Source organism: Chaetomium tenue (assembly GCF_020726465.1).
Source record: "Chaetomium tenue strain MPI-SDFR-AT-0079 chromosome Unknown F5144scaffold_4, whole genome shotgun sequence".
Classification (NCBI taxonomy): domain Eukaryota; kingdom Fungi; phylum Ascomycota; class Sordariomycetes; order Sordariales; family Chaetomiaceae; genus Chaetomium; species Chaetomium tenue.
Window position 1 is genome coordinate 4270840 of NW_027117332.1, and position 24953 is coordinate 4295792.

Genomic DNA, 24953 nt, shown 5'->3' on the forward strand with positions numbered 1-24953 from the left:
GTTGGAGTAGCTATGGGGTGCGTTATCGAGAGACGGTGCGGGATGATGCCGGCATCGTAACAAACGAACCAGATCTGTCAACTCCAGCCGAGCCCACCCCGAAGGCCAGCCCGCTTCCGACACCACCATCACCGCCGCCCGTCCCCCCGACGGTGGCCAAGAGCCGATGTGAGTATGGACCCTCAAAAACGGCAGACGGTGGGCTGTATTGGTGGTGGTGGTGGGAGTAGTTGTCGTGATGGTGGTGAGAAGGCAAGGCACGGGGCGGAAGCGACGCGTCGGGACGGACACTCCCACCCGTCGTCAGCACTCAAAGCAGACACACCTCCCGCCGGCCGGCATCCTTCCCTTGCCAGCACGGTTGTGCATTGTTCTCGACGACTCCAGATCGAATCAATCCTCCCGTGCAACCACATTTTGATGTAGTCGGCCAACGGAGCCAAGCAAAAGCTGCGAGAGACAAAAACGCTTTCGGCCCGAGATCCCACGACAAGGCGGGGGGCTCATTCTGAGCCAGCCATCACTCCCCGGTCTCGTCCCCAACCTTCCACGACATATGTACCGATATCCACCATTATTTGGATATCATGATTGCGCTTGCATATCCCCGCCCCCCGGCCCATGAGGGTTAAAAGGAAAACACCATATCGTGAGAAAAACAAGTTGAACACATCGACTAGGACCAGGATGGCGGCCGAGTGTGTAAAAGGGACGGGCTGGTCCGCGTCTTTCGAATTGGAGCCGCTCACCGGTGTATGCAGCCGGTCTAAAAGGGAACCATAGCCGCGTCTCGCCTATGCGGGCGGATATGGGCTTGAGACGAGGAGGGATGGGGACGCGGTACCAGAGACCAATCCGCGGCCTTGGCGGCCATACGAAACCGCGGCCTTGGGCGTTTGTTGGAAGTTGTTCAGATCGACATCCCCTCCGGCATCGACCACCCTTGCTCCCTCGCGCTTGGAGACGCATGTTATATGGAACTTAATAACACGACGGCAGCTGAATATGCCGGGGGCGCCACGGCAGAAAAAGACCGAACACTTGTTTAGGCTCGACGCTGGCATCGCCACCGGGGCCATCATAAGTCCGGTAGCCGATCTGGAGTGAATGGTGTGGTGTGAGAAACCGCTCAGTTATTCCACACCATCTCTCCCGACACCTTTTTGGGACGGACCAGCAGCCACTTTCTGCAAGATCATATTGCAAACATGCATTGTAGATTGACCCGCGGTAGAGGGACCAACGTAGCAAGCAGCGGCCTTAACAAGAACGCGGCGAACAGAGCTTGTAGATGAACTGACATCCCCGTCGGGCCCGATAGCCCTACCCCCTTGCTTTCCCCTGGCCGAGAGCTCTAGACCACCAGAAGCGAATGGCCGCCAAGCAGGGGGAATATCCTGCCCTGCGGAGAAAAGCCCAAGAAGAGCTAGGTACATCCGCATTGCGTCGCTTCTGCAAATTTCTCCGAGTGGCAGGTGGAAGAGTGAAGGATGGGGCTTGAACTTGCGCTGCTCCGAGAGTTGACGAGCCTTCTGACTGGGGAGGATTGTCGCAGAGGAACCCCTGGCGCTCTGCTCGGACTTTCCGGGAAAGGACCCGACAGAACCAGATCTGTTGAATCGGAGGCTGTGTCCGTCCTCCCCCATTTTTCTTCACTTGCACGTTTGAGGAAGTTCCAGAACCAAACATAGGCCAACGACGGTAACCCCAATCATCTACCATGAGCTGACGTCACAGGGGTGGGTAAACAAAGATGGAGGAGGAATACATACAACCGTGTTTGGGTAGAGGACTCAGATACGGATTGCAACAGAAGGCAATTAATTTATCGATCAGTGATAGCGTGCGTCCCGGCTCTCCGGTTGCTGCGTTTTATCCACAGGCCTAGCCAATACAGCTTGCAAAGGCCGGGTTAGAGAGCTCTTGGCATGGCTCTTTATTGACTGCCCCTGAGCTCTCGTCAATCCAATTGTCTGTAATAACGGAGACTATCATGGTAAAACCGTGCCCGCGGGAAGAGCTGTGTCGACTGGCGGCCGAATCGCCAGCGATGCAAGCGTGAAGGCGGGAACGAAAAAAGATTTGATCAAGCGTTGTCCGCCAATCTTTTCAAGCCGAGCGGTTGTTGTGTAGATAATGCCGCCGGCGCTGTCCGCGGAGAACTGACACCGGCGGTTCTGGGGTGACCAGGTATTCCACGCATGGGACTGCAGAGAGCATAATATGCCCAAGTTTTCGCTTCCTCCTTTTCGAATGATCTTCTCTAGTTTGTGAAACGGCCAGAGGCCAGGAAGCCGGGCAAGCACTCCATGCATTCAGTGGCTGCCCAAAAAGTGTGAAATTCCGGATCCAAGAGATGAAAGCAGCCCCGGGAGTGTGATGGTGCTGACTGCGAACGAAGCGCTTCTTTGCGGCCAGACAGCCGCAGGCCGTGATGTTTGAACAAATGGGTTAAATTGGTTTCTAGGCGTTGCTCATGATAACTGCCACGTATTATAGCCTGAACCGCTGTTTCTGGGACGGCAGTGCTAATCTGGGCTGCAGGCGTGTATATCAGTGAGTGCGGTTCCCGGTGCAATCGCGGTCAGCAATCAATATCGAACCTTGACGGCCGCGATATCCCCACCCCGGGCCCATTCGCCGAGATAGCTGGCTGGGCGGCTAGATGACACTAGCAGGGCTATTTCCTCCTTGGTAACCTTCAGCACGCTGAAGGGAACTCAGTGGCATTGCCTGGGTGTAAGCAAGGTAAGACCACTGCTGGAACCGCAAAGGTCAGAAGAATTCGAGCACAAAGAGCGGTCAAGCTGGGGAGGAAGGCAATGTCCAATCTATCTGGTCCGGGATAATACAGTGCTTGGACACCATCTTTTCCGTTTAGTCCCAGATGGCGTTATCTTCAGTGAGAGTCTAGCCATTGATGATGCGGTGAGCGATGGCCGATGAGTCAGGCCTCCCCGGGTGTCAATCACAATAGAGCGATGAGTTTGCTCGGCTCGGGACGAGCCCAAGAGAAGGGTGTGGTGCTCGGCCCTAGCAGCGGCAAGGCTGGGGGAGCCCTGGGAGGGCGACCATTGCGTCGAACAAAGTGCCATCGATGGCGCAGGGACGTGCGATGAGATGCCGCGCGATGAGATGCCGCTCCCTGCGAGGTGATGCCGCGGAAGCCGGAAGCTGGTGCTCGGTTCCGTTTTCTGGGGAACGTCAAGCAGCAGCCCACAGGGCGAACGTGTATTGTTGGTATGGAAGGTCGGTAACGTGGAAACGTGGGCAGCCCAGGCATTGGCTTCCGCTCAGTCGATTGTATGGCTCTGTTCTCTTTTTAGAATCGTTGATGGGTCACGCGGGGCATGACCGCGATGCCCAGGCTTCTAGGGTTCTCTAGTCGCTGGGCGCAGACTTGGTTGACGGGTCATCCTCATCGACGACGATGTTGCCGTGACAAGAACACTGCAGACGGGGGAAAAGCGATGGAACTTCGAAGAATGCGATTCTGACCAGGTTGCGCCTTTCTACGCTGGGGACCAAGAAAGCGGCAACCTTGGTCGAGCCACCGAGCATCCAATCGTGACATGCATAGAAGGATCGGGCCTGCCTTGCTTGAAACACCGGGTTCGCATTTGCAACCACTCGGAACAACATCACATCCATACCATCCAATACAGGTAGATACACAGTACGGCGCCTTCCGGTTCTTATCAAAGACCATATCTTGCGATTATGCTCGGGGGGGTTGGTGGAAGGGTCTTGGACATGGACACTCTTGTGGTTCTTCGGTAGGTTTCCTTCCGGCGGGTCTTTTGCGAAACTCGCCTCGAGATTCTCGAACTTGTTGGTTTTGGATGTTGATGTTGTGGGGAAGACCCCTGACGGTCGCTGCTGGGGTTCGCTTTAAGCTTCCCCACGGGGCGTGGGGGGTGCCGACCCCGCAGCTGCAGGGCACCTCGCGGGGCAGCCCCAGACTGAGTAGGTCCTTCAGAATTTGATGGCGCAATCAGCCGTCAAGGTCACTGCACCACAGCTTATCGCCTCGCTGCTGCTTCCCTTCACCTATCACCCACCCTCACCGATTATGGCCAAAATCCCAAGAATAGCACCGCCCAATCACAGCTAAGAAAAGCCTTAAAATCACCCGGATAACAACAATCTGCAAGTCTGGGAAATGACGGGATGCCGGGCAGCGCTAGGGGAAAGTATCTCTTCGTCTGTACCAAGCTCCTAGGTCTCATCGTTTCTTGTGGCACTGGTGTTTTGAGCATGTCTTCCGCTGCCCGGAGCATACCCACCGATCATTTTCAGACATTGTTCTCCAGGCGCACAATCGCGCCGCCGATCAGAAGAGCCCGCCCTCGCTTGCAGTACCACTCGGTTCTTATCCAGGTTCTCAGCGTTGCACCAGCACTGACCAGGTCGGTCTCGAGTCTTCCTCGCGCTTTGAAAGAGCGCGTTATCTACCCCACACTTCAAACAACCTGCGCAGGTTATGATCAAGGTGGGAGGGACGGCCATGAAGATCTCCGTCTCATCACAAGCCGCGGGACGCCGAAAGCCTCCCACCTCGCAGTCCTGCGTGAGTGAGCCTCCGAGAGCTTGGTAGCTAGGATAAGCGATTGCGGGGATCGGTTGCGCCATTCATGGGTCCTCGAGAGACAGGGGCATTTTCTGGGGAACCGTCGAATCCTCCATGCCGTCCAGGCCGTCAAACACGTTGCCTTGGGTGTCTGGGGCCTAGCTAATTCGGAAGCACCTAGACCGCCCTGCGAGACGCAGCTTCTCTGGGCTCCCGAGACGCGTTTGAGGTCAAAAAGGTGGGATGAAAACCAATCAGCAAGCCAAACCGGGTGTTACAAACGCCTCGTATATGCGATCTGGTGTATCTGGGAGGGAATGGGGATGCCACCCATGGGATGGACGTGCAGCTGCCGGTCCACCCGAATCACGGCTTCTCAGAGATCAGCAGCACCCGAGAGACATCGCATTGGCCGCGAGCCCTCCCCGGACTCCTCGAAGAGATCGATGACATGCCAACCCGTCGATTGCATCACCGTCGTGATGAGCCAAGGCATCCCGCCTCTTTTGTCCAACCAGAGCCCAGGATGCCGTGCCCGCGTTTGTATCATTTTCGTCACCCGAAGTTGCGGTGAGGGCCGTGTCTGCCCGGCTTCAGGACGAATCGAATGGTGCGTCCTATCCACGGCTCTGGCACCATGAGCTATTCTGCGCGCGCGGCAAAGCCGTGTTGTTCCGGCGCCTTGACCTTCACCGCGCGAGAGGCGGCTACATGCCGCTCTTGTTTGGTTGTGCTGGAAACTTTCTTCCGGGACGCCGACGCCGACCGAGCTCCGAGTATCCTAGTCCGCTCAGGACAGCTGATCAGTTCGTTCGGACACGCCAAGGTTGGGGGTCTCTCGATCAGTGAACAAGTGATTGCGCTGATATCTGAGAACCCTGGTCTTTTATGATCACCAGCCTGAAAATCAGCTCAAATCAGCGACGCCAAAGGGCAGTTTCGGGGGTCTTGGAACGGCGCTATTGTCGATCTCGCGTCCCAAGCGGCGCGCCGGCGCCGTGACCCCAGACTTTCCGCTCGCCTGTCCACCCCCACGATTTTACAAACCAGGGGTTTAATTGGCTTCCCTACCGGAAGATTTTCCTGGGGTGCCGGGGTAGACGACGTAAAAAAGGGGGAATGGTGTTTGTTCCACGGAACAGTCGAGGTCAACCGCTGACGTGATCCCAAAGCACAATTCTCCACATCATTGCGCCGCACTCGCCAAGGCACCCTTCGACGGCTCTCAACCATCCCCAGGTTGCGGGCACGTTGCCAGACATTTTGTGTGCCATTCTGGGCGTTTCTTGACAAACCTTGTCTGTGCCACGCGATTCGTCAGGATACCTGTTGGGGGGAAGGCTGAGCCCACAGGCAACCAGAAACGTATCGCCTCAACATTGGCAGTGACGAGAAAGGAAAAGAAAACATGCACCTTCGGTGAGGGACGAAGGAGGGGGGCGGGGATACATTTTCCAACAGTCACAGATTCTCATGACAGAGTGGGCGGGCCCTCCACTCTTGCCCAAATCGTGACACCTGGCGTAATTTGGCCTCGCTGGCTTTAGGTAATAACCAGTTGACACCATCCACGCCATCTCTGGCGCCGCAGGCGTGTTTCGCAAAGGCGGCCAGCAGCCTACCCCTCGCCGAGAGCCTAGCCAAGCCCGCCCAGCTTACGCGCACCACACACACCCACAAACACACATGTATCTGTAATCTCGTAGACCGCCTCCCCCAAGTTACGAGTGCGGCGGGCGGGCTTGCAGCGGACGGGAACGCGCGCTCCCAAAGATTCAGCCCAGCGTCGTACGCGTAAAACCCGGGGCCCGGCAATACCGTTCACGTAAGGCCAGCGTCGCATCCCCGCACCCCGCCGCACGGCGAGTCCGCATGCGCACACAACAACACGGCCCACGGCACCACCACACAGGGACAACTTGCACAGGGTTGGGACCTCTCAACCACAACGGCAAGGCTTGACAGGTCCGAGCAAGTCATGGAGGGGGTCCTTCCAACCAGCAGCGCCAGCCGGAAAAAAACCCGAGCCTCCCCCCCCTCCCCCGGACCCCCCTGAACCACCCTGGACGTCCCAGAAAACAAATGCCACTCCCCACACCCACTGGGATCCTTAACTCAGCAACGATGGACAAATGCGGAAATGCCCCCAACGAAACAGGAAAGTGGGCGTGGTCAGACAAAAAGGAACAGGAAGAAGTAAAAAAAAGAAAGCCAGAGAGGCAGCAGGGGAAGGAAAAAAACAAAATAAAAAAAAGAACCGCGTGCGTGTATGCGTGGCGGCGGAGCATGGAGGCAGACACATGCCACCCACGCAAGGCAAGGCAAGGCATCGCAAAGCAAAGTAACGAACTATTGAGGCACGCGGGACAAGACAAGGCAAGGCAAGGCAAGGCAGGGCAACCACGCAGCTGCACCGGCAAACGGTCCGCGGGAACTCGCTTGTTCGTTCGCGCCCCAGAACCAAAAACCCACGCCGCGTGTTGGGCTGGGGCCATGGGCCATGGGCGGGGGGGGGGGGGAAACCCACCGCCCGCCCCCCGTTGAGATCCTGTGCTGCTCTTTCCCCGCGGCCCAGCCCCAATGAGGCAGCTCTGCTGAAACGTGGAGAAATAAGGTGGCCTGGGGGGAAGGGAAGAAAAAAAAAGAAAAAGGGGGGGGGGGGGAGGGGGGTGGTGGAAGCCGGAAAGGATGAGCGGCCAGGAGCGGCACGTGTGCTCGTCGACTTGTCACCAGTGCTGGAGAAAAGCAAAAGAGCAGCAAGTCGCAGATGTTCACAATTTGGTCTGGGAGGCGGCAGTTTGTTGCTTGAATACCTGATGACTTCTGTTGTTGTCTCCCGGTGGAGGGTGGTGGGAATTACCAAGTAACTAGCCAAAAAATACACATGAGACTGCCAAAAATCCGATTCTCCTCGCTGTCCTGTGCCTGGTGACCTCCCAACCCATCTCTATCGACTTGCTTTTCCAACCGTAAAAAAAAAAAAGAGAAAATTTGATGTGTTGCTGCAGCATTCTCAAGCCCAACCAAAAAACCTGCCGTCCAAACCCCGCCGGTTGAGAACACAAAGGGAAAACAATGTTGTCTTTTTCGTTGCTCCACAGTGGAGGAAGTAGAAAGCCAAGTCTATCCGTCCAAAAAGAAAAGTGGTGAAGTGGTGATGTCTATCCTGCCCAAGCCCAAGAAACCCGCACCCGCTTTGCCGTGTAAATCCACTATTTCCAAACCAATATTAAAAAAGAGTCGAGAGCCATTTGCAACCAGAAAACCCAAAAAGTAGACCAACAAAGAAAGAGCCAAACGCCCAAGTGGTTGTATATCCTCTATAGATTTGCCCGGAGTTGTCGTCATCAGTCATATCGTCGGAGGCTGCCGATCGTTCGCGAGTCGAAGGCGGACGCCACGGGTGCTCCTCTTCGCCGCCATTACAACCTCTCGTACAGCTCGACGCCCGAAATGCTGTTCGACGACGAACTCCTGCCGCTCGTGGAGAATCCGTCGGCGGGGCTCAGCAGGTCATGGACGGCCACTTTGGGCACGGGCAGTTTCCGCTGGGCGCCGTCGGGCCGGCTCATGATGTCGGTCAGCGACATGCCGTTACTCCTGGGCGTGGGCAGCAGAGGCGGGGTAAGGCCCTCGGGCGCCGGCTCCAAGGGGGCTAGCGCGGGGGTGTGGTGCAGGCTCAGGTTGCGGAACGGGGGCAGCTCAACACCGCTGTAGGGCCTGAGGCGGGGCGAATGGGCAGGCGTGGCGAGTGGGGTGTGGTCCGGTGTCGGAGACAGGGAGTTGTGAGAAAACGTGGGGGACGAGGGAGCCGTCGAGTTGGGAGAATTGGGCCTCGACCGCTTCGACTGTCTGTACGCGTGCGCGTAGTGGTCATCGTGTTCGTCGTGCGAGTGCGGGCGCGCCATGTGGTAAGCACCAAGGCCGGGCAGCGGGTTCCGCGCCGAGTGCAAGACACCACCGTAATACGGGTGCTGTCTCGAGGGCGGGTAGTGGTGCTGACCCGGGGCGTTGTCTCGCTCAAGTTGACCCGCGGCCCTGGCCAGCATGGCCATATCCGGACCGCTCTGACTGCTCAAGACACCGCGGCTGTAAGGGCTCAAGGTCGGCGGCGTGGGAAGGTTCATGCTGTAAGAGCTATAGTGGGGAGGCGACACGTTCGGCGACGACAAGGCCGTGGGCGGGGCCGAACGGATCATCTTGGGCCCAGGAGGCGGCGCCATCATATCGGGCTGCATCCTATGGATCATAGAGGCGTGTTGATGGTGGCCGCTCTTGTTCCCCCTCCGCGAGTTGAGGTTGTTGTGTATCCTCGAGTGCCGGGTGAGCTCGTCTGACCGCGAAAACCGCTTGCTGCAGCCAGGGAAGTGGCAGGCGTGCGGCTTCTCTCCAGTGTGGGTGCGGATGTGCCGGGTTTGGTGCTCCAGCCGGTGGAAGGCCTTGTCGCACATGGTGCATTTGTAGGGACGCGGGAGCTCTGTGGTCTGCTCCGCGGGCGCTGCACCCACCGGAAGGGGTCCATTGGGACGAATGAGGCCAACGGCCGCCATCTCGGCTTCAGCTTGCTGTTGTATTTGCACTTGCTGCTGCTGCTGCTGCTGCTGCTGCTGCAAAATCTGGTCCCTCTCCGCCGAAACCTCTGGGTTCAGCAGGCTGGAGAAGTCCACGGCAGACTTTGCTCGTTGCATATGTCCACCCTCCCAAGCGGAGTTTCTGAACACCCAAATTTCCTTTGTCCTATCCTATCACTCTTATGATCAAGCTGCACACGCGAAGTACGCAGCTAGCGGAAGCGATATGCCAACGTCGATGGTCGATCGTCAGGCAAGTCGTCGTTCCTTGGTGAGAGGCGGGGATGGGGGTGCAGTGTGTGAGTTGTCCGAGTATTGGGAAAATGGAATGCTATTCCTCTTGTTGTATATTACTGTCGTTGTGTTGTCGTGGTGTTGTCTGGGGTCTGGGGTGCTGACGTCGGGGAAGCTCAAAGTGGCATGGGGAAGTAACAGAAAGTTGGCGGGTTTGTTTGGGGGAAGCGGCACTGGTTTTAAATGGCGCGCGGGCGGGCTGGCATTGGGGGGTGGGTGTGTTGGCATGTGGTGTGGGAACAGCAGGGGCTTGGGGTGTGGGTTTGGGATACGCAGCGACTCAGTGAGGGGGGGCCCGGCAGGGAAGGAGCGCCTGAATGCCAGGGGGAGTCTCGGGGAAAAAGAAAGAAATAGTGGACCGCCGGTACCTGGCTCCAGAGGTACCCTACATTACCCCGGTTACGATACACGATACATACAGTAACCTTGCTGGTCGCCTGGAAACTTCCGTTCTGCAGCCTGCGTCCGTACCCTCCATCAGATAAATTTGGCCGGTGTGCAACTGCATTGCTGGGACGGCAGCGGCATGCTGGGTGACTGATGTAGGTCTTTATTGCAGTCTGTCATGCAGCCCTGGTGGTGTGAAGACCTGCCTCCCCAGAGTGCCAGAAGTAATTGTAATTGTGCAGGGCAGGGCAGGATGGGGCGGGTGGGGTGAAGGACACGGGAACCTGGAATCGGCCAGATGGGAAGTTTGTGACAGTGTTGATCCAGGCAAGCCAGGTCACCTCAGCCTTTTTGTTGCCCGAATTTGCAGAGGGGCAGCAGACTCGACAGACTGCCCGACGAAAACGTGCGACAAAGCGACATGGACCTATCTACCGCCTAGGCACGGCGATCCATCCACAGCACCACTTGCCCGAGCAGGCTTGGCTTGTCTTGGGTGTGTTTACACCAGGCTGTTGTCAAGCGCCCTTGCCGTGGACATCTGGTTCGCAGCCGAGAAGGTTCTCGCGCATGAGACAGCACATTCAGATCGTGCAGCTGGGCTCCGCGCGGGGCACGCGTCTTATTGTCACTCTCCATACGGATCGCTCCCGCGCTGAGTTGTTGTGGTCGACCTACGCGCTGGCAGTATTTTTTTTTTTGTTTCTGAGGCATGAGGCTGTCGATCGCCAAGTGAGAACTCGACGTTTCGTCCCATTTTTGTCTTTGGCCAGGCCTTGGAGGGTGACGTTAACCGTTGCCTTCTCAGAACCGCTCTGCACAATCCGGGGCGGTGTGGACGGTGGCTGAGCTGGAGTACAAATGGTTGGGCTCGGATGCGTCTTGGCTTCGGTTTCTTTGACCTGTCTGATTTCCTTTTTGGACACCTTCACAGCCGAGATGGCCTGACCGTATAGCGGAGATAACGAGTGCGGTGGTGGTACGACACCTCTCCGCGATAAGATGGGTGGCGGCCGATGAACCCGGGGAGGAAGGCGCGCTAGGAAAGACTAGAAACACTGCATATCTGGGGATGCAGAGTCCGGACGGGGAAATCCCCAGGTTCGAAAACCCACAAGCCGCGGTGGCCGAGAAACTGACCCGGGAGACCGCGGCCAAGAAGTTGATGATGTCTGGATTCCTGGGCTTTCCTCGGCCGAATCCACTCTGTTACATGTGGTGTTTGCATTTGGCCCGTTCATGCAAACCTCGGATGATGGAGCTGCTCGAGCTAGGGTCGGTTGCGGACAACGGATAGGACCTCTTCTCCCGACTTTTCCCTCTTCCGATATCAATGAAGGGCCATGAAAGGAGTGAGAAGTGGTCCAAACCAATTTCAGGTGTGGCGCGAGATGACGGGAGATAAGGGCCGACGACACAATCTGTGGAGTGTGGGGAAGATCCAGATTACAAGTTATCCCTCTTTGCCTCCGGGGGGTTGATAACCATCCCTGCCTCGAGGATAGTGAGCATCAATGGACGGACGACTGGATCGAGTGTACTGTGTAAAGTTACGCGTCTTGCAGCGCACAATCCACATTGCGTTGGTTACGTGTTTCGGGTAGCTATTTGATCACGGGCCGGGCACACATTGTGCTACACTTCTTAGTTCGGGTTGGGACAACCATCGGCCGGGTTTCCTCCAACTCGCACGTCACTCCGAACCCCCAAAATCCGGGGTATCGAATCTTGGCCGCTGCATGTTGGGGATCCAGAGATAAGCGCGCCGCATCGACGTCGGCTTGCTGCCCTCGGGATGCAGCCGGCATGCCAGTGCTGATGAAGCTTGCCGAGGGTCCGTCAAACTTCTCAGGGGCGGCTTTTGGGATTACCGCGTAGGACCGTGGTGTCCGTGTGCCTGACATGGCAGTTGGACTTTTGACGATGGATGGGGGGGTGTGTGACATCGCTTAACCCCGTTTCCATACGGCTTCGTGGGGGTTTGGGGTTGCACCCAAGGCTTGAGTTATCGCCGTATCAGCGCTGTCAGATGCATCACGCCTTTCGTCGAGCTCTTGGAACTCGGAAACCGACCGGCGCAAAACGACAGCTTTCAAATCTCGCACGGGTGTTCAAACCCCATCTATCCACCTATCCACCTATCCATCCATCCGGAGTGGCATTTACCGGTTGGTTTGTCTCAGTAGCTCCGAGGCGGAATTCGGAGTTGTGGAGTGCCGTCAAGCCTTTCAGACCTATCCCATACAGGTAATTGCACGCAGCCCCACGACGGCATTTCTGGTTTTCATGCTTGGCAACCTGGCGCCTGGGAACCCGGCGAGTTTATGGACCAACAAGGTGCACGATGCCTTCATTGCGATTGAAGTTTTCTCTCTCTTCTCCACGGGGTGAATTCGAGACGCTGGAACCGGGCCGAAGAGCCAACGCTCTTACCCTGCAAAAGCTTGCTTGCCGCGGGGCCGGCTGACTCAGAAACAAGCGCCAGAGAGTTTCGCTTCCCCATGTTATCGTGCCGTCTGATAGCGGTCCAGGCTCTCAGATCCGGGGAACCGAAGGAAGAACGACCCCAAGCCATGGTTTCCAACACGTGGGGGGGCCAAGCCAATCGTTTCCGGATGAAGAGACCAATGCAATCAGCACCAAGCACAACACAAACCTTGGCTCTGGCGCAATGGCAGACAGATTTTTTTCATCCTTTCGGTCTCTCACCGAGCTTGGCCGAAGCGCGAGGTGACAAAGTCCACTGCGATAGCTTGCGAGTCATTTCTCCGCAAGCTCGAGACCACGGTAAGTGCCGCGGCCCACAGAAGGACCGAGGATCCGCCAGAAGAAAAAAAAACAGCGAGGGTATAAGGAAAAAGAGACGAGTGGCATACGTGTCATCGATCATGCTCAAAACCCCAATGCCTGGGGATCGTGTCAAAACTGATGCTCTTTCAGCTTGAATATGCAGTCTTGTTGCCCCGCCCTCGTCTCAGGCGTCCCCAGTTCCTGACTGGGCGGCTGCACGGAGATCGATCGCCCGCCTCAAAAACCGCAATTATCCGGCGGCTCCGCAGCCTGCGGATTTCCCCTGCCTGTGCTCGCCGTAGCGCCGCGTTCTGAACCCGGTGCAGCTCGGTTCTGGGCAAAGTGACAGCCAAGGAGAATTTGAGGCAATCTGTGGGGGCCCAAGGCTTGCCCAGCAGAAAAAAAGACAGCGTCGCACGCCCAAGCGGCCAAACCATTGTCCTGGGGCGCGCTTTTCTTGCGCAGGTGGGCGGTCTGGCGGTTAACTACCTAGCTGGGGCAGACAGAGAGAGAAAAAACCGGCTTGGGCATCGGGGACGCCGAGAATTTCCGATGAATTGGCGGATCGATTCGGATAAATCTCTGACAGGTCCGCTTCTGGCAAACTTTTCGTCGTTGTTGGAGGCGGTTGAGTGAGTGGCAAGCCTGCGACCGGAGAAAGGTCGAGAACAACACCCTGAGTGGCCCCCCACGTCCCCGGTCAGATTAGCCCCAGCTTTTCGCGGCTCGATCCCGAGATTGACATGCGCCGGCGAACCAGCAACAGCCCCTGCGATCACATGGGCGAAGGCCAAATGCGGAGTGGATGAGCACTGAACAAGGCGACATGGCGAAAGCAAAAAATGGATACTTCATACCGTTTTCCGACGGAGATGGGATTTTAATCTCCGCGCCGACCCCGTGGTGTCGATGCCGGCTGTTGGTGTCTGGGGGCCCGAGGAGGCTCACCAACTGCCAAGCCCGCGGTGCCGAGACAGGGGCGAGGATGGGCCTTGCAGGAAACGGTCGAAACTTTTATCCTCCTCCGTCCTTTCCGTTCGATGGGTTCGATGACGAAAAACTTTGAGTCGCCGCGCCGGAAGTTCGTCCGTATCAGCGACACGTATGGTATGTACGAATATCATCAGCCTTTGTTTGTTCCCCATACCCCGGTGGCGCTTAGGCGGAAGGGGGTTTGTCCTCGGCAAAGCCAGGGGCCGTAGATCCTGGAGTCCGGCATGCTACCAAACCCGCCGGCGCCCCTTTCTTTTGCTCCCATTTTGACCGTTTTGGGAACGGGTTGAGAAAATCTTTCCATGTGAACGCCGTCAAACTGCCCTTTCCAGACATCCTGGGGTTTGTGGGGGGGATCCGTCTGGGGTAAGGGGACGAGGGGCATAACACAGGATGATGCTGGGGGAGACTCCGGGACTGGTGATGTCTTTACAAAGGGCCCGCTGGCGACAAATTGCAACATACGACGATCGTAAGACTCACGTGGGTTTTTTTGATGAGCATCGTAATTTTCGTTGAGTGCCGTTTTGCGGTGAGAATATGTGTGTACCCCAGGGATCGATTCGGCTGAAGGGAGAACGGGAAGAACCGGGCAAAAGCCGTTGAATTATTGACTGTTCAATGTGAATGTGATCATGACATCATGGCTCAGAGCTTCACGGGCTAAATGCTTAGCACTTGTTGTTCTTGGTGTTGACAGCTTGCATGTGAAATTGAGGGGTCGGCTGCGACGGAATTGTGGGAGGGGTTCATTTGTGACTCCTCGAAGGCAGAGTTTCCAACAACGCGGGTTTAGCTCAGTTGGGAGAGCGTCAGACTGAAGTAAAACTTCGGTAACATCAATCTGAAGGTCATGTGTTCGATCCACATAAACCGCATGTTTATCTTTTGTTTAGTTTGCGTTGGCTGTCTGGGGATAACTTCAACATGAATTTTTGCTTCCAGAAAAATGTTCTTTTCTGGATTTGTGGCCGCGCACGTGCCTCGCAGTCAGCACAAACCCTAACCCGACCCCCTTTCTCGATCCTCTTAGTTGATTAGGTAAGTCATCCATCCGCAGGATTTCGACTCGAATTGGAAGGATCGGGCCGCACTTCCGTCGTTGTTCTTGGGCTGCATTGACGACTCCACAGAATGGAAACAAGGCGAATGCTTCATGAAGCGCAGCCGTAAAAAAACGGATCGGTTATTACGGAAAACCACAGGGTAAGAGGATGGATTACCACGCGATCCACGGTCACGACGTCTCGAGCTTTGATCTGCCATCAACGCGTAGGTTTTCTCGCATGGTTCCAAGCTTCAAGTTGCTGCTCCCTCACATCGATGATCTTGATACATTGTCATCATAGGTGCAGAGCTCCATTGTTTATCTGAACACTAGCTAACACTTCTGCCAAGATCGTCTCCCAACCGTGTCAGCGGCACAAGCTTTGCAAGACTTGGAAGGAGACAACTCCAACTTCATCTCAACTGGACTTGCAGCTCTCGATGAGTCTCTCAACCCGGGATTGGCCGGTACTGGGCACGGCGGGATTCAAAAAGGGCATGTGACAGAGATCTGGGGCCCTCCGGGGGTAGGAAAGACGGCATTCGGGTATGCTTCACATTCCGCGGTTCATGACGTACCTCTGCTGATCTTCCTCAGACTCCAGCTCGCTTCTCACTGTCTCAGCGAAGGCTGCGGAGTTGTTTGGGTTGGTCGGTTACACTTGCCCTCCTCCTGAAGCCTGCTCTGGCGGACAGCCGGCTCACTCTGCATCTAGATGGATTCCATCGCGTCCCCATCGATCGTCTGCGCTCTATCGTCGACGAAAAGACCGGCGAAAACAAAGATGCAGATCGCAATGGCCTAGACTCCTTTGCCCACTTTACATGCCCAAGCCTGCCGCACTTTATTGCGCTACTATGTAGGCCTACCGCGCTGTGTATTCCGCAGGGTGCATCACTTGTAGTTGTCGATTCCCTTTCCGCCCTCATCAACCATGCCTTGCCGAAGCTACCTGAGCCATACTCGACCAGGGACGCCAAGGGTAATAAAGGTATGCGGTAGTTTGCTTGGTTGGATCCATGTTTCATCAAAACTAACCTGGACATGAAGGACCTTCTGCTTCGGCCCGTAGGCTGCAGGTTCTTCAGTATATTGTAGGCAGTCTTCAGAAACTCGCTGCAACGCGAGACCTAGCCATTGTGGTTCTCACTCAATGCGCCACCAAAATGCAGGCGGAACGCGGTGCCGCTCTGGTGCCGGCCATTAACGCCAGCGTTTGGGAACAAGGGATGTCAACCAGAATCGTCCTGTTCCGGGACTGGCTGGGGGAAGGTTCAGAGACGCGCGGCTTGCACTTTGCGGCGATCCAGAAACTGAATGGCAAGGGCATCGGCCCCTTGATTGAGAGTGTCTGCGCCTTCGAGGTGGATCGAGTAAGTGTTGCGCCTCGGCCGCTCTTTCATTTGTTGACAAGTGTAGCGCGGTCTGGTGCCGATCCAGTACGACGACACTCAGCACTCAAGGACACTCACGTCCACCCCGGCTCCAAAGCGGAAACTCGGAGATACCGACTTCGAAGTCGCCGACAGTGATGATGAAGGCTACGGCTGGGACGACGACGAGGAACTCCCGCCCATGCCGTCACAGTGGCAGGGGAGCGAGGATCTGTTGCTTATTCGTAAACCGGGAAGTGATGACGACAACGAAGACGATGACCACTCGGCGGATGCCCGCGAAAGCGGAAACGAAGGACCAGTCGATGGCAACGACTCTGACCCCTCCGATGAAGCGAGCGAAACAGGCCATCCAACAAGCCAATGAAACAGCGGCTCATCCTCATCACTTCACATTGTCTCTGTCTACTGCGACAACACCGGCTTCTCTAGTCCTCGGCAAAGCCGCCTCCATGCCATGCGCCCGTTCGAGGATATGCCAGTGCTTGCCTCAAGGCCATCGGTTAATGGCTATCAATCCGCTCAGGGCATTCGGCTGCTCTTCGGATCACGCAAACATGGACAAATACCCCCAGTTACACATGTATCTGGCTTCAGTACCTACATGGGCCCCCTGGCAACCCTGCGGATGCTCTGAGCACATGCTTCTCACTCGGATGCGGCCACGCCTCCTGCCAACGGCCCGAGGGGCTTTTCGGGAGTAATTACCCCAAGGGCCCGGAGTGAGCTCCCAATCAATGTCGCCATCACTTTGTTTGCGATCGTGCTTGTCACCCAATGGAGCGCAAATTCGGTATTTTAGCCTCGGCGTGACAATTGTGCTGTACCAACATGACATGGAGAACTGTTATAGCAGGTGGGTGACACAGCAGAGCGACGTTCCAGAAGCACCCAGCTGTGCGAGGGCCGCTCCCTGATTTGACAATTGGCATTCCCGAGCTCCCGCCCACGGAGCGGATGCAATGGCAATCAATCGGAAGTTTTAGATGAAGGTTGCAGAAGGATTCGTCACGACCACGGCCGCCCTCCCAGGAAAATAGCTCGTGGTTGGTAGGGGGGGAGCTGCAGCCGGTGAAGGTCTAGCCGATTCAGCCTGTCAGGGTGCCGTAACGCGATCGCCTGTGGGAAGTGTGTTATCTTCTGCCGTCATTGCGACATCGATCTCGTTTCTGGAGCTCAGATCGAGGAATCATGCCGTCTGTTTAAGGTGTCGCGGGATCGCCAGCTCCCCGAACCCGACCTTGTTCACGGTTCGGCATCCTACTCGCCAACCAGTCCATGACCCTGAAAATCATGGTTCGGCTCATTAATTCGAGCCCTCCCAAGACACTTTCTTTTCCGCTTCCATCCACATGCACGATAGCCCCCAGTCGAGTCCCCAGCAGCCCCCCGCATGTCAAAGCGGCAGCGATTGAAACCTTCCAACCCCAACCGTTCGCTTACATAGATGATGCGCAGCGGATATGCACCTGTGGCTTCCCCGGCCATGCCCTAAAAAGGCTGGACCCTTTCCCCCTTCCGTCGCCCTGCAGACGCCCCGCCGTTATCGACGCCCGGCCTTGGAATCCGAGTTGGCCGTTCATTGTGCTCCGCCGTCTGCACCTTCATAACCTCCGTATACCACGGTAGTATCGCCAAGCAGCAACACCCACCTGAAGCAAACAACCCTCCCCTCCTCACCCCCTTTCTTCTGTAAGGTGGTATTTTGCCACCTGCCACCACCCCGTACCGTACAACGGCCCGGTATGTCCGTGGTATTGCAGCAGGGTCCGATACCATCGATACCGTCACAATCCCTCATGTATACTACACCAGGTAGCGTGCATACACTACCTCACAGATCACATATATTAATATCACACACACTACGCACAGTCGGCCTCGTGGAGGTGAGGTGAGGTGAGGTGAGGTACCTTGAGGTGGTACCTGTATCGTGCAGATTACCCTACCCCCTACCCCCCCAACAACAACCGCGCTCGCTGCAACCGTGGCTGCGCGGCGGTCGAACGATTTCCCCCACGTGTGGCCGCCCATATCGAATGATGGATGGGCCCATCTTGACCAAGCGCAACGTCGTGCGCGCCCACGACTACTACACAGTAAAAGAGTAAAAGCTTTGCATTTCCGCTGCCGGCGCGTTTGGTCCGGCCGTTGTTTTGCATGTGTGTGTGTGTTAGATGTGGAATGTGGAGGATCCTCGTATTTCGGGCGCCGTCCCCGTCTCCATCTCCATCTCCACCTCCCGAGACGGGGTGCGGGTTTGCTTGGCCCGTGGTGTGAGGCTCCTTCTGCATATCATGGTTCGGTTTTTATGTTCTTTTATTCCCATATTCATATCTCTTTTTGCCTCGAGCCCCGCCTTCCTCCCCGGGTCCCGGCTGCCGCCGATCTGATCGGGCCATGGATGTGAGGGGGCGGCGCAGCGCAGTTACGGTCGGCTAGGGCACTCTCGCACGCCACGCACGCAACGCACCGTGGTGGGTTTGAGGGGTGGTAGTGGGAAAAGGCGTTGGACAGGGAAGGGCAAGGTAGGGTAGGTTAGGGCAGGACATATGCATGTGCGCGCAGAAAAGGGTGGTTGTGTCGAAACGAGCGAGCTGCTGCTGCTGCTGATGCCTTGATGGCCGTGCTCCGGGTGTGAGTACATCATTTTCCTTTTCGTGATAAGGGTGGGTATCACAGAGCTACTACGGGACGGGGGGCATTCCGAGTGTGGGACGGGATGAGGCGGCATTCCGGGGTCCGGCCGGGGGTGCGGAAGGACGTCCTTGCTTCCGGGGTTGTTGTCGCCTTGCGCCGGCACATGTGCCCGTGTTATGCTCGGGTGCTCGGGGCTTCAGATCCTGAGATGCACTCACGTCACCTCGGCATAGTTAATAGTTTCCTGTGTTAAGGATAGGGAATGAATGGAAGTGGAGCCCTCATCAGTCTAAGCTACGGTCGCGAATCTAGCCGAGGTGGTGGGTGAAACTGCGGCTCAGCCTTCCAAGGTCCTTATCGTGTAATTGCGGGCACTCGCCGGCTTTGCATGATTAGATCTCTACAGCAGGTAAATAAACCGGAAACCATGGCTGCCTTACGCGTAAGGATAGATGCCCTTCCCGTCTCTGTAGCGTCACGCCGCGCCCGCCTTGACCCTCTCCATGCCGTGCCGGTGAACCTACGGGACTAACACGGCCCGGTCAACGTTCCATTGTTGCCGTGTCCGAAAGCGCCTACCAGCAGTGCGAGCCCGGGGGAGGCCTCTGTTGTTTTTGGGCGGACTGGAGATGTCCTGGACGGTGAACAATGGGCTTGCGGTGGACACGAGAGCGAAGCTGTGGGTTTATGCTCTATCATGAAGGGTGTTAGAGTTGGAATGCTTAACGTAGTCTTTAGGGGGGTACCGTAAAGCTCACTAGAGTGGAGTGGCAAACGATAGACATCTTGGATATTGACTCAACGACGGGCTACGCTGACGTTGCGCAATCCGACTCAAGTTTCCGGATGCCATAGGAAGAAGGAAACTGTAAAGATAGTTTAAGAGAAATCATTCCGTGGGGTTTTCGACTGATACTATTTTCCGGTTAATAAACTACAACCAAAGGCTTTTCTAATAAATTATTCGGTCTCGGAGCTTGAGTGTAGGAAGTTGTAGAGTGCTATCAAGAATGAACATGGACAAGTTGCCCGATTGCCAACCTTCCAGCCCAGAATATCTCAAGATAGAATATCATATGCCTACTTGTCAAGGATGCCTTATCAGATTGCTCGGCTGTTAGAAACTTAACTTTTTTCTTAGTTACTTTGGAGATACCAATGCACTTAACGCGTCGAGACGGGACCATGGTCAGTGTTCAGTCAGCCATGTCAAGGCTCACCCAAAGTCAAAATTTCGTGTATGTGTTGAAGTATGGACTTAGGAAACACCAGTCTTATCTTGCTACATCCAGAAATATGTGCTAAGGGAGATTGGACAGTTGAGTTCCCGAGAGCAAAGTCTGGGCCCATAGTCGACTATCCCATACTTGACTCGCGACAACCCAACGAGATAATCTTCTGTATTTACTCTCACAGTGTTCTATTTCCCCGTTGCTTCCTTATGGACACTAGTTGTAGCCTGGATATAAATACGGGGAAACTTTTTGAGCCCCTCAATACCTTAGCTTCCAAAAAGTGTGAACTCGAGTGTGAGACCGGGAAAGAAAATCAGCTTTGGTCAAGATATCTCTACGCCAAATATGAACCCGACGACGTTGAATGCACACGACTGACGTCTATGCAGTCCAGCAGCATGGCTATCACCGTATTAGTATCGGAGCTATTATCCCGCTGCGCAAATTGTTTATCTCAATACCCATGTCCCCGCTAGGTTTGAGGAAAGGCGACCACCCTTTAGCACCTTTCTCAACTCACTTATGGCAAAACGAGCAAAAAAAACAATGCGGTTTATGTGGATCGAACACATGACCTTCAGATTGGTGTTACCGAAGTTTTACTTCAGTCTGACGCTCTCCCAACTGAGCTAAACCCGCTTGTGGATGCTGCCATGACTCACAAACGGGGTTCAGGAGACCGACGGGTCCGCCCAGGCAACTTGGATACTGGGGGACAGGTGAAACCTACAACTTGGTCTGGCAATACTTTTGAATGCAAGTCCAAAAGTCCATTTTACTGGTGGATTGTGTCGTAGAAGCAACTGTGACGGCTTGTGTTTTGTTGTGGTGGTCATTTGTTGTGTCCGTGTCGTTGTTGTTGCTGTTGTTGTGAAGGAACATAGTTGGTGACGAAGAATTTTAAAGAAGCCAGGGCCGTTACAGATATGGGCCCGAGCTCCATATCCTTGAACGTTTGCTGCCAAACTGTGTAAATTATCGGCCCTGTGAGGCAGCAGCCAGGTATAGGTAGTCATGTCTGGGGGTTCATGGCTGAGGGTTTCGTCTCATCGACCATGTTTACAACCCACAAGGCTTACAACCCTACAAAACAGCCAGTAATAACGGCACGCCCAAGTATAGAATGCCACCAATGTCTTAAAAAACGATTGCCCCTGATCTATTTCAGGGGACTGTGAGCAATAAACTGACCCGTAGACATCAAGTGCGGGAGTCTGAGTAACAGAGCCCAGCTGCCATTGTCAATTTGTCTCCATCGCACGACTTGCAGGGAGAAAACCTCTATTCACGAGTAAAAAGCCTAGCCTTTTAGAGATGCAAAGTGTGGAAGCCCACTGACGATGCGAGGTACGGGCTATCTCACATTCCGCTTTTCGGCTCGCTGCAAGGAGTAGGAGCACCCGTCGAGTCGATTCGTCCGGCAAAGATGATGTCCTCACAAGGGGCCTCGCTACAGGTATAAAGAAGTTGGTAGTGCAAGGGCGTTCTTGTGATTAATCTGGGGGTCTTTCCGACTCAGGCGACGACGCGTCGATGGGCACCCGCGGTGCTCCGGGCACCATCGGTTGAAACTAAATGTGACGAGTGCCGACTGTTGCGACCAGCGTCTTCCATAACACCTCCGTACGTGGTTTCGTTTTCCTTATCGTCGGATTCCTCCAATATCTTCCTGTCTTGACTGATTCATGGCCCTTTTTTGTTTGTTGCTAACTCGACGAGTTCGAGTCACGGCCTGAGCAAACAACCTAGGAACCGAGGGAGTACAAAAACGCATGATAATCAGGTCAACTGTGGCACTTAGCGGTGTACGTGCTGAGATGCCGGATTGGGTTATAATACGAGAATAGGGGACTCCACGAAGGTAGCTATCCGTCGGTTACCACGCTTGTAGTGGCTTAACAGGTGGTCGGGCGAGAGGCGTCCGTCGGATGTACCATCGAAGAGCCTACCGAGTGGGATTTGGCAACGGCTACCACAGTCAATGCGCCTGCTCGTACTACAAGTAGGTTAGAAACCCCGTCCCTTTTCACACCCAACCCATTTCAATAAGGAGAACTATAGCCGGCGGGTGAGCAATATCCCGAACTGTTTCCCGACACCTCGCTCAGCCGGAATCTGTTCCAACAACTGAGATGTAAGTCTTCAATCTCTGCTTCGTGAAGGATGGCTGGCGCGTAGAAACAACTTCAAGCCTCGAATCAACATCCGGGGTGAGATGTTCGGGATCTGCAGATCCCCGCGCCGGGTCTGCAGCGGGACCGGCAGCTGTTGAGAACCGGCGCGGGAGCGGGTCTCGAAAACGGGGCAAAGCACGGACCTTGATCGACTGAAACACCTCTACCGCTTATTGAAGCGCGGCCCTCTGGACCAGTCATTTAAAGAGCCACACCAAGGTCACGTCGGAAACGACAGGTTCAGGTGTGTTGAATAGTTAGGCTGACTCAATTCCAGACCAGCGCTTGCTGGTCAGGATTGTTTGGCCCGCCAGCTCCCTTTGCTCAATTCTTGACGCCAGGGATTGAAGATGGCCAGACTTTTGGTTTTGTTCATCTTGGGTGGGATCGCTGTTTGTTGCTGGTTCCGGTCGCTTGGCTCATTTCGTAGATCCTTGCCCGACAGAGGGCAGCAGCTGCCAAAATCTGCCGGGCGTCACCTCAGACGGCAAGCAGACCGAGGATGGATGGCTGACTTGGGTTTGGCGAGACGACCCAAGAGCGGTGGCTTGCTTGGCCTTTTCAATCCTCGGATTGAAAACAAGAGCACGCATCGTGTCGGATTCTGCAAACTTCGAGTGGTGTAGAGTGGGAAAGGTCCCAGGTTGGGTGATGCGATTGGAGTGCGTCGCAAGGGAAATCAAAACCGTTTTGTGCAAAACAAGGTTGTCATTGGCGTTCCTGGATTGCCAGGCAACGCAGGAACGAGCAGAGGGTGGCATGCAAGGAGCATGCGCCGGAGCTAAAATTAAGGAGAGGCGATGAGTGGCTGCTTGGCATCTGATGCACCCCAGCATGAATCCAGGCACAACTTCTGGCTGGCTGGGGAGTTCCCGGAGCCGCCCCATAAAACCGCCAAAGGGGACCCGCCCGCCCCTGGGTGCCTGTTTTTATACCTTCATTTCCCTCGTCGCCCGCGCTTGTCCGCCGTTCCACCGTCTTTTCACAAAGCAAACATCGTCGTTCATTACAGAGTCTCGCGCTCGATCCATTCGTTTCTCCGCACCTACGACATATATCCTACGGTCTCGAAATCGCGTCAATTAACTACTCTACTCCCCTCCCGCCTCGAAAATCTCGAATTAAACTCGCGCGTAATTCAATTGACCGCTTCCCTCCAACTACCCCCACAATGCTCGTCAAGTCCGTTGCCGCTTTCGCGGCCCTTGCTTTCGCCGCCAATGTCGCCGCCGAGCCGATGCCCTACAGGCCGACAATGATGAAGACCTCGACCCGCGCCCTGTTTGGTATTGCCCGTCGCGAGGAGCAGCCGGGGTACCAGCCGGAGGAGGCCATGTGCAATGACGGCAACACGTGCGAGGAGGCGTGCGGTGCTGGCTACCAGACCTGCAGCTCGACCGACAGCCAGGTCCACTGCTTCAACCCCACTGTCGGAGAGCTTTGCTGCCCCGACCAGTCTGGCAGTACGTGATGTTGATCATGGCGCCATTATTCCTTGCTGACCATTTTTCTAGACTCTTGTGAGGAAGGTTACTACTGCACCGCCGACACCAAGGGCGAGACGTGGTGCTGCCCCGAGGGCATGGATCTGGCCGCCTGCGCCGCCGCGTACAGCGTGACCGGCGGGCTGGTTTCTCAGACCCCTCCTCCCGCCACCTCCACCTCGACCACCAGCACGAGCACTAGCACGAGCACCACCAAGGCGCCCATCACCACGACCACCACCACTTCCTCCTCCTCAAGCACCGTCGCGCGCAACACCACCTCGGTCGCCGTCGACTCCCCCACGAGCGCCGTGCTCCTGCCCAGCGCGAGCTCCATCCAGAGCAACTCGACCTCGGTCTCCACCGTCAAGCCCGCCCAGCCGACCGAGAGCAAGGTCGAGGAGGGCGCCGGCAACATTGTCGGCCCCGCGACCGCCCTGGTCCTGCTGGCGGCCGGTTTTGCCGCCCTTCTCTAAAGCTCATAACGGCACCATCCTCGGCCCCCAAGGTACTGGGGGGCGCCGGGGACACTGCTTTACGAGATATGAGACACGACAAGAGACAAGAGACAGCGGCGCTACCTAATTTACCCCCTCCCTTTAATCTGTGCAGAGTTGGGATGTTGTGTGTTTCCGGACAGCGCCTTTTTTTGTATGCAGCCGGGAATGCTGGGGTTTGTTTATATCCAGGCTAGGCCTTTGGATGGGGGCGGCGGATGGGGGTTGTATTGTTTTGTTGTTGTTGGCGCGCGTGGTACATGATGGGCTTGCTTATCCTTCTACTTGATACTCTGCCGGGGCACGTCCTCGGGCTTTCGTGCTTTTTGCTTTGGTGCGGTCTGTACGGAAACTTGACTTCTTGTTCCTATTTGCGCCGGAGACAATAATATGCCAGTTTTGCACAGTCTTTGCGTGTTCTGTTTTGATTTGGGGTTTGAACGTGTCGGAGTGTGTTGACCGACTAATTGTAATGTTTTATAGTCCCAGGTCACCAGTGTTCTCCCCTCCCTGGGAGTTGGGCAGACCGGGATAAAGTCGTCGGTTACTTCACAACTACCGCAGCAGCGACTGTTCTCCATGCACACTCGACTTACGCGCAGCAATGAACTCACAGCATCTGCGAGCAGCGGCGATCTGGTGACCATTCTCTCATAAATCCCCAATTCCAGAACTCGGCGAGGAATGGTTTCCCTGAGCGCTTGACGACCTGGCCTACCGTGTCCGCCACGCACATTTGAGAATGAGGGTCACACTTCCTCTAATTCTGTCAGTCAACTTGGGATCACCTGAATGGCCGGGATTCGCCCTCTTTGCCCATGTTCAATAGCTCGCCCTTCTCGGCGTATCCCTCGAGGAAATTCCGAAGTGACCGCG

General features: G+C 55.7%; 9 protein-coding genes and 2 non-coding genes across 11 annotated transcripts; 7 read left to right on the plus strand and 4 right to left on the minus strand.

The window, feature by feature from the left end:
- Positions 1 to 4078: 4078 nt before the first annotated feature.
- F5144DRAFT_258681 (uncharacterized protein) lies at positions 4079 to 4878 on the plus strand. Its single transcript, XM_066783515.1, has one exon. It carries the CDS (start codon positions 4171 to 4173, stop codon positions 4576 to 4578), a length of 408 nt encoding a protein of 135 aa, XP_066643800.1. The 5' UTR covers positions 4079 to 4170; the 3' UTR covers positions 4579 to 4878.
- Positions 4879 to 6215: 1337 nt separating this feature from the next.
- Positions 6216 to 7109, minus strand: F5144DRAFT_574867 (uncharacterized protein). The gene has a single exon (XM_066789043.1). The coding sequence runs from the start codon at positions 7063 to 7065 to the stop codon at positions 6547 to 6549; it is 519 nt and encodes a 172-aa protein (XP_066643801.1). The 5' UTR covers positions 7066 to 7109; the 3' UTR covers positions 6216 to 6546.
- Positions 7110 to 7714: 605 nt separating this feature from the next.
- On the minus strand, positions 7715 to 9438 carry F5144DRAFT_258689 (uncharacterized protein). The gene has a single exon (XM_066783516.1). The coding sequence runs from the start codon at positions 9256 to 9258 to the stop codon at positions 7993 to 7995; it is 1266 nt and encodes a 421-aa protein (XP_066643802.1). The 5' UTR covers positions 9259 to 9438; the 3' UTR covers positions 7715 to 7992.
- Positions 9439 to 11426: 1988 nt separating this feature from the next.
- Positions 11427 to 11726, minus strand: F5144DRAFT_593375 (uncharacterized protein; the record flags this gene model as incomplete). Its single annotated transcript, XM_066790453.1, has 1 exon — positions 11427 to 11726. The coding sequence occupies one exon, from the start codon at positions 11724 to 11726 to the stop codon at positions 11427 to 11429; it is 300 nt and encodes a 99-aa protein (XP_066643803.1).
- Positions 11727 to 13438: 1712 nt separating this feature from the next.
- Positions 13439 to 14081, plus strand: F5144DRAFT_593376 (uncharacterized protein; the record flags this gene model as incomplete). Its single annotated transcript, XM_066790454.1, has 3 exons — positions 13439 to 13656; positions 13897 to 13947; positions 13985 to 14081. The coding sequence occupies 3 exons, from the start codon at positions 13439 to 13441 to the stop codon at positions 14079 to 14081; spliced, it is 366 nt and encodes a 121-aa protein (XP_066643804.1).
- A 310-nt stretch (positions 14082 to 14391) lies between these two features.
- F5144DRAFT_t102 lies at positions 14392 to 14483 on the plus strand. The gene has a single exon. It is a non-coding gene; the product is annotated as a tRNA-Phe (tRNA).
- Positions 14484 to 14819: 336 nt separating this feature from the next.
- F5144DRAFT_488712 (P-loop containing nucleoside triphosphate hydrolase protein) lies at positions 14820 to 16414 on the plus strand (the record flags this gene model as incomplete). Its single annotated transcript, XM_066785678.1, has 6 exons — positions 14820 to 14877; positions 15004 to 15199; positions 15251 to 15303; positions 15369 to 15644; positions 15704 to 16026; positions 16073 to 16414. The coding sequence occupies 6 exons, from the start codon at positions 14820 to 14822 to the stop codon at positions 16412 to 16414; spliced, it is 1248 nt and encodes a 415-aa protein (XP_066643805.1).
- A 4055-nt stretch (positions 16415 to 20469) lies between these two features.
- F5144DRAFT_t105 lies at positions 20470 to 20561 on the minus strand. The gene has a single exon. It is a non-coding gene; the product is annotated as a tRNA-Phe (tRNA).
- Positions 20562 to 22016: 1455 nt separating this feature from the next.
- F5144DRAFT_574879 (uncharacterized protein) lies at positions 22017 to 22787 on the plus strand. The gene is made up of 2 exons (XM_066789044.1): positions 22017 to 22106; positions 22240 to 22787. Exon 2 carries the CDS (start codon positions 22447 to 22449, stop codon positions 22720 to 22722), a length of 276 nt encoding a protein of 91 aa, XP_066643806.1. The 5' UTR covers positions 22017 to 22106; positions 22240 to 22446; the 3' UTR covers positions 22723 to 22787.
- Positions 22788 to 22977: 190 nt separating this feature from the next.
- On the plus strand, positions 22978 to 24517 carry F5144DRAFT_621383 (uncharacterized protein). The gene is made up of 2 exons (XM_066792059.1): positions 22978 to 23559; positions 23611 to 24517. Exons 1-2 carry the CDS (start codon positions 23268 to 23270, stop codon positions 24054 to 24056), a joined length of 738 nt encoding a protein of 245 aa, XP_066643807.1. The 5' UTR covers positions 22978 to 23267; the 3' UTR covers positions 24057 to 24517.
- On the plus strand, positions 24260 to 24517 carry F5144DRAFT_574881 (uncharacterized protein). Its single transcript, XM_066789045.1, has one exon. The coding sequence runs from the start codon at positions 24296 to 24298 to the stop codon at positions 24464 to 24466; it is 171 nt and encodes a 56-aa protein (XP_066643808.1). The 5' UTR covers positions 24260 to 24295; the 3' UTR covers positions 24467 to 24517.
- Positions 24518 to 24953: the final 436 nt, after the last annotated feature.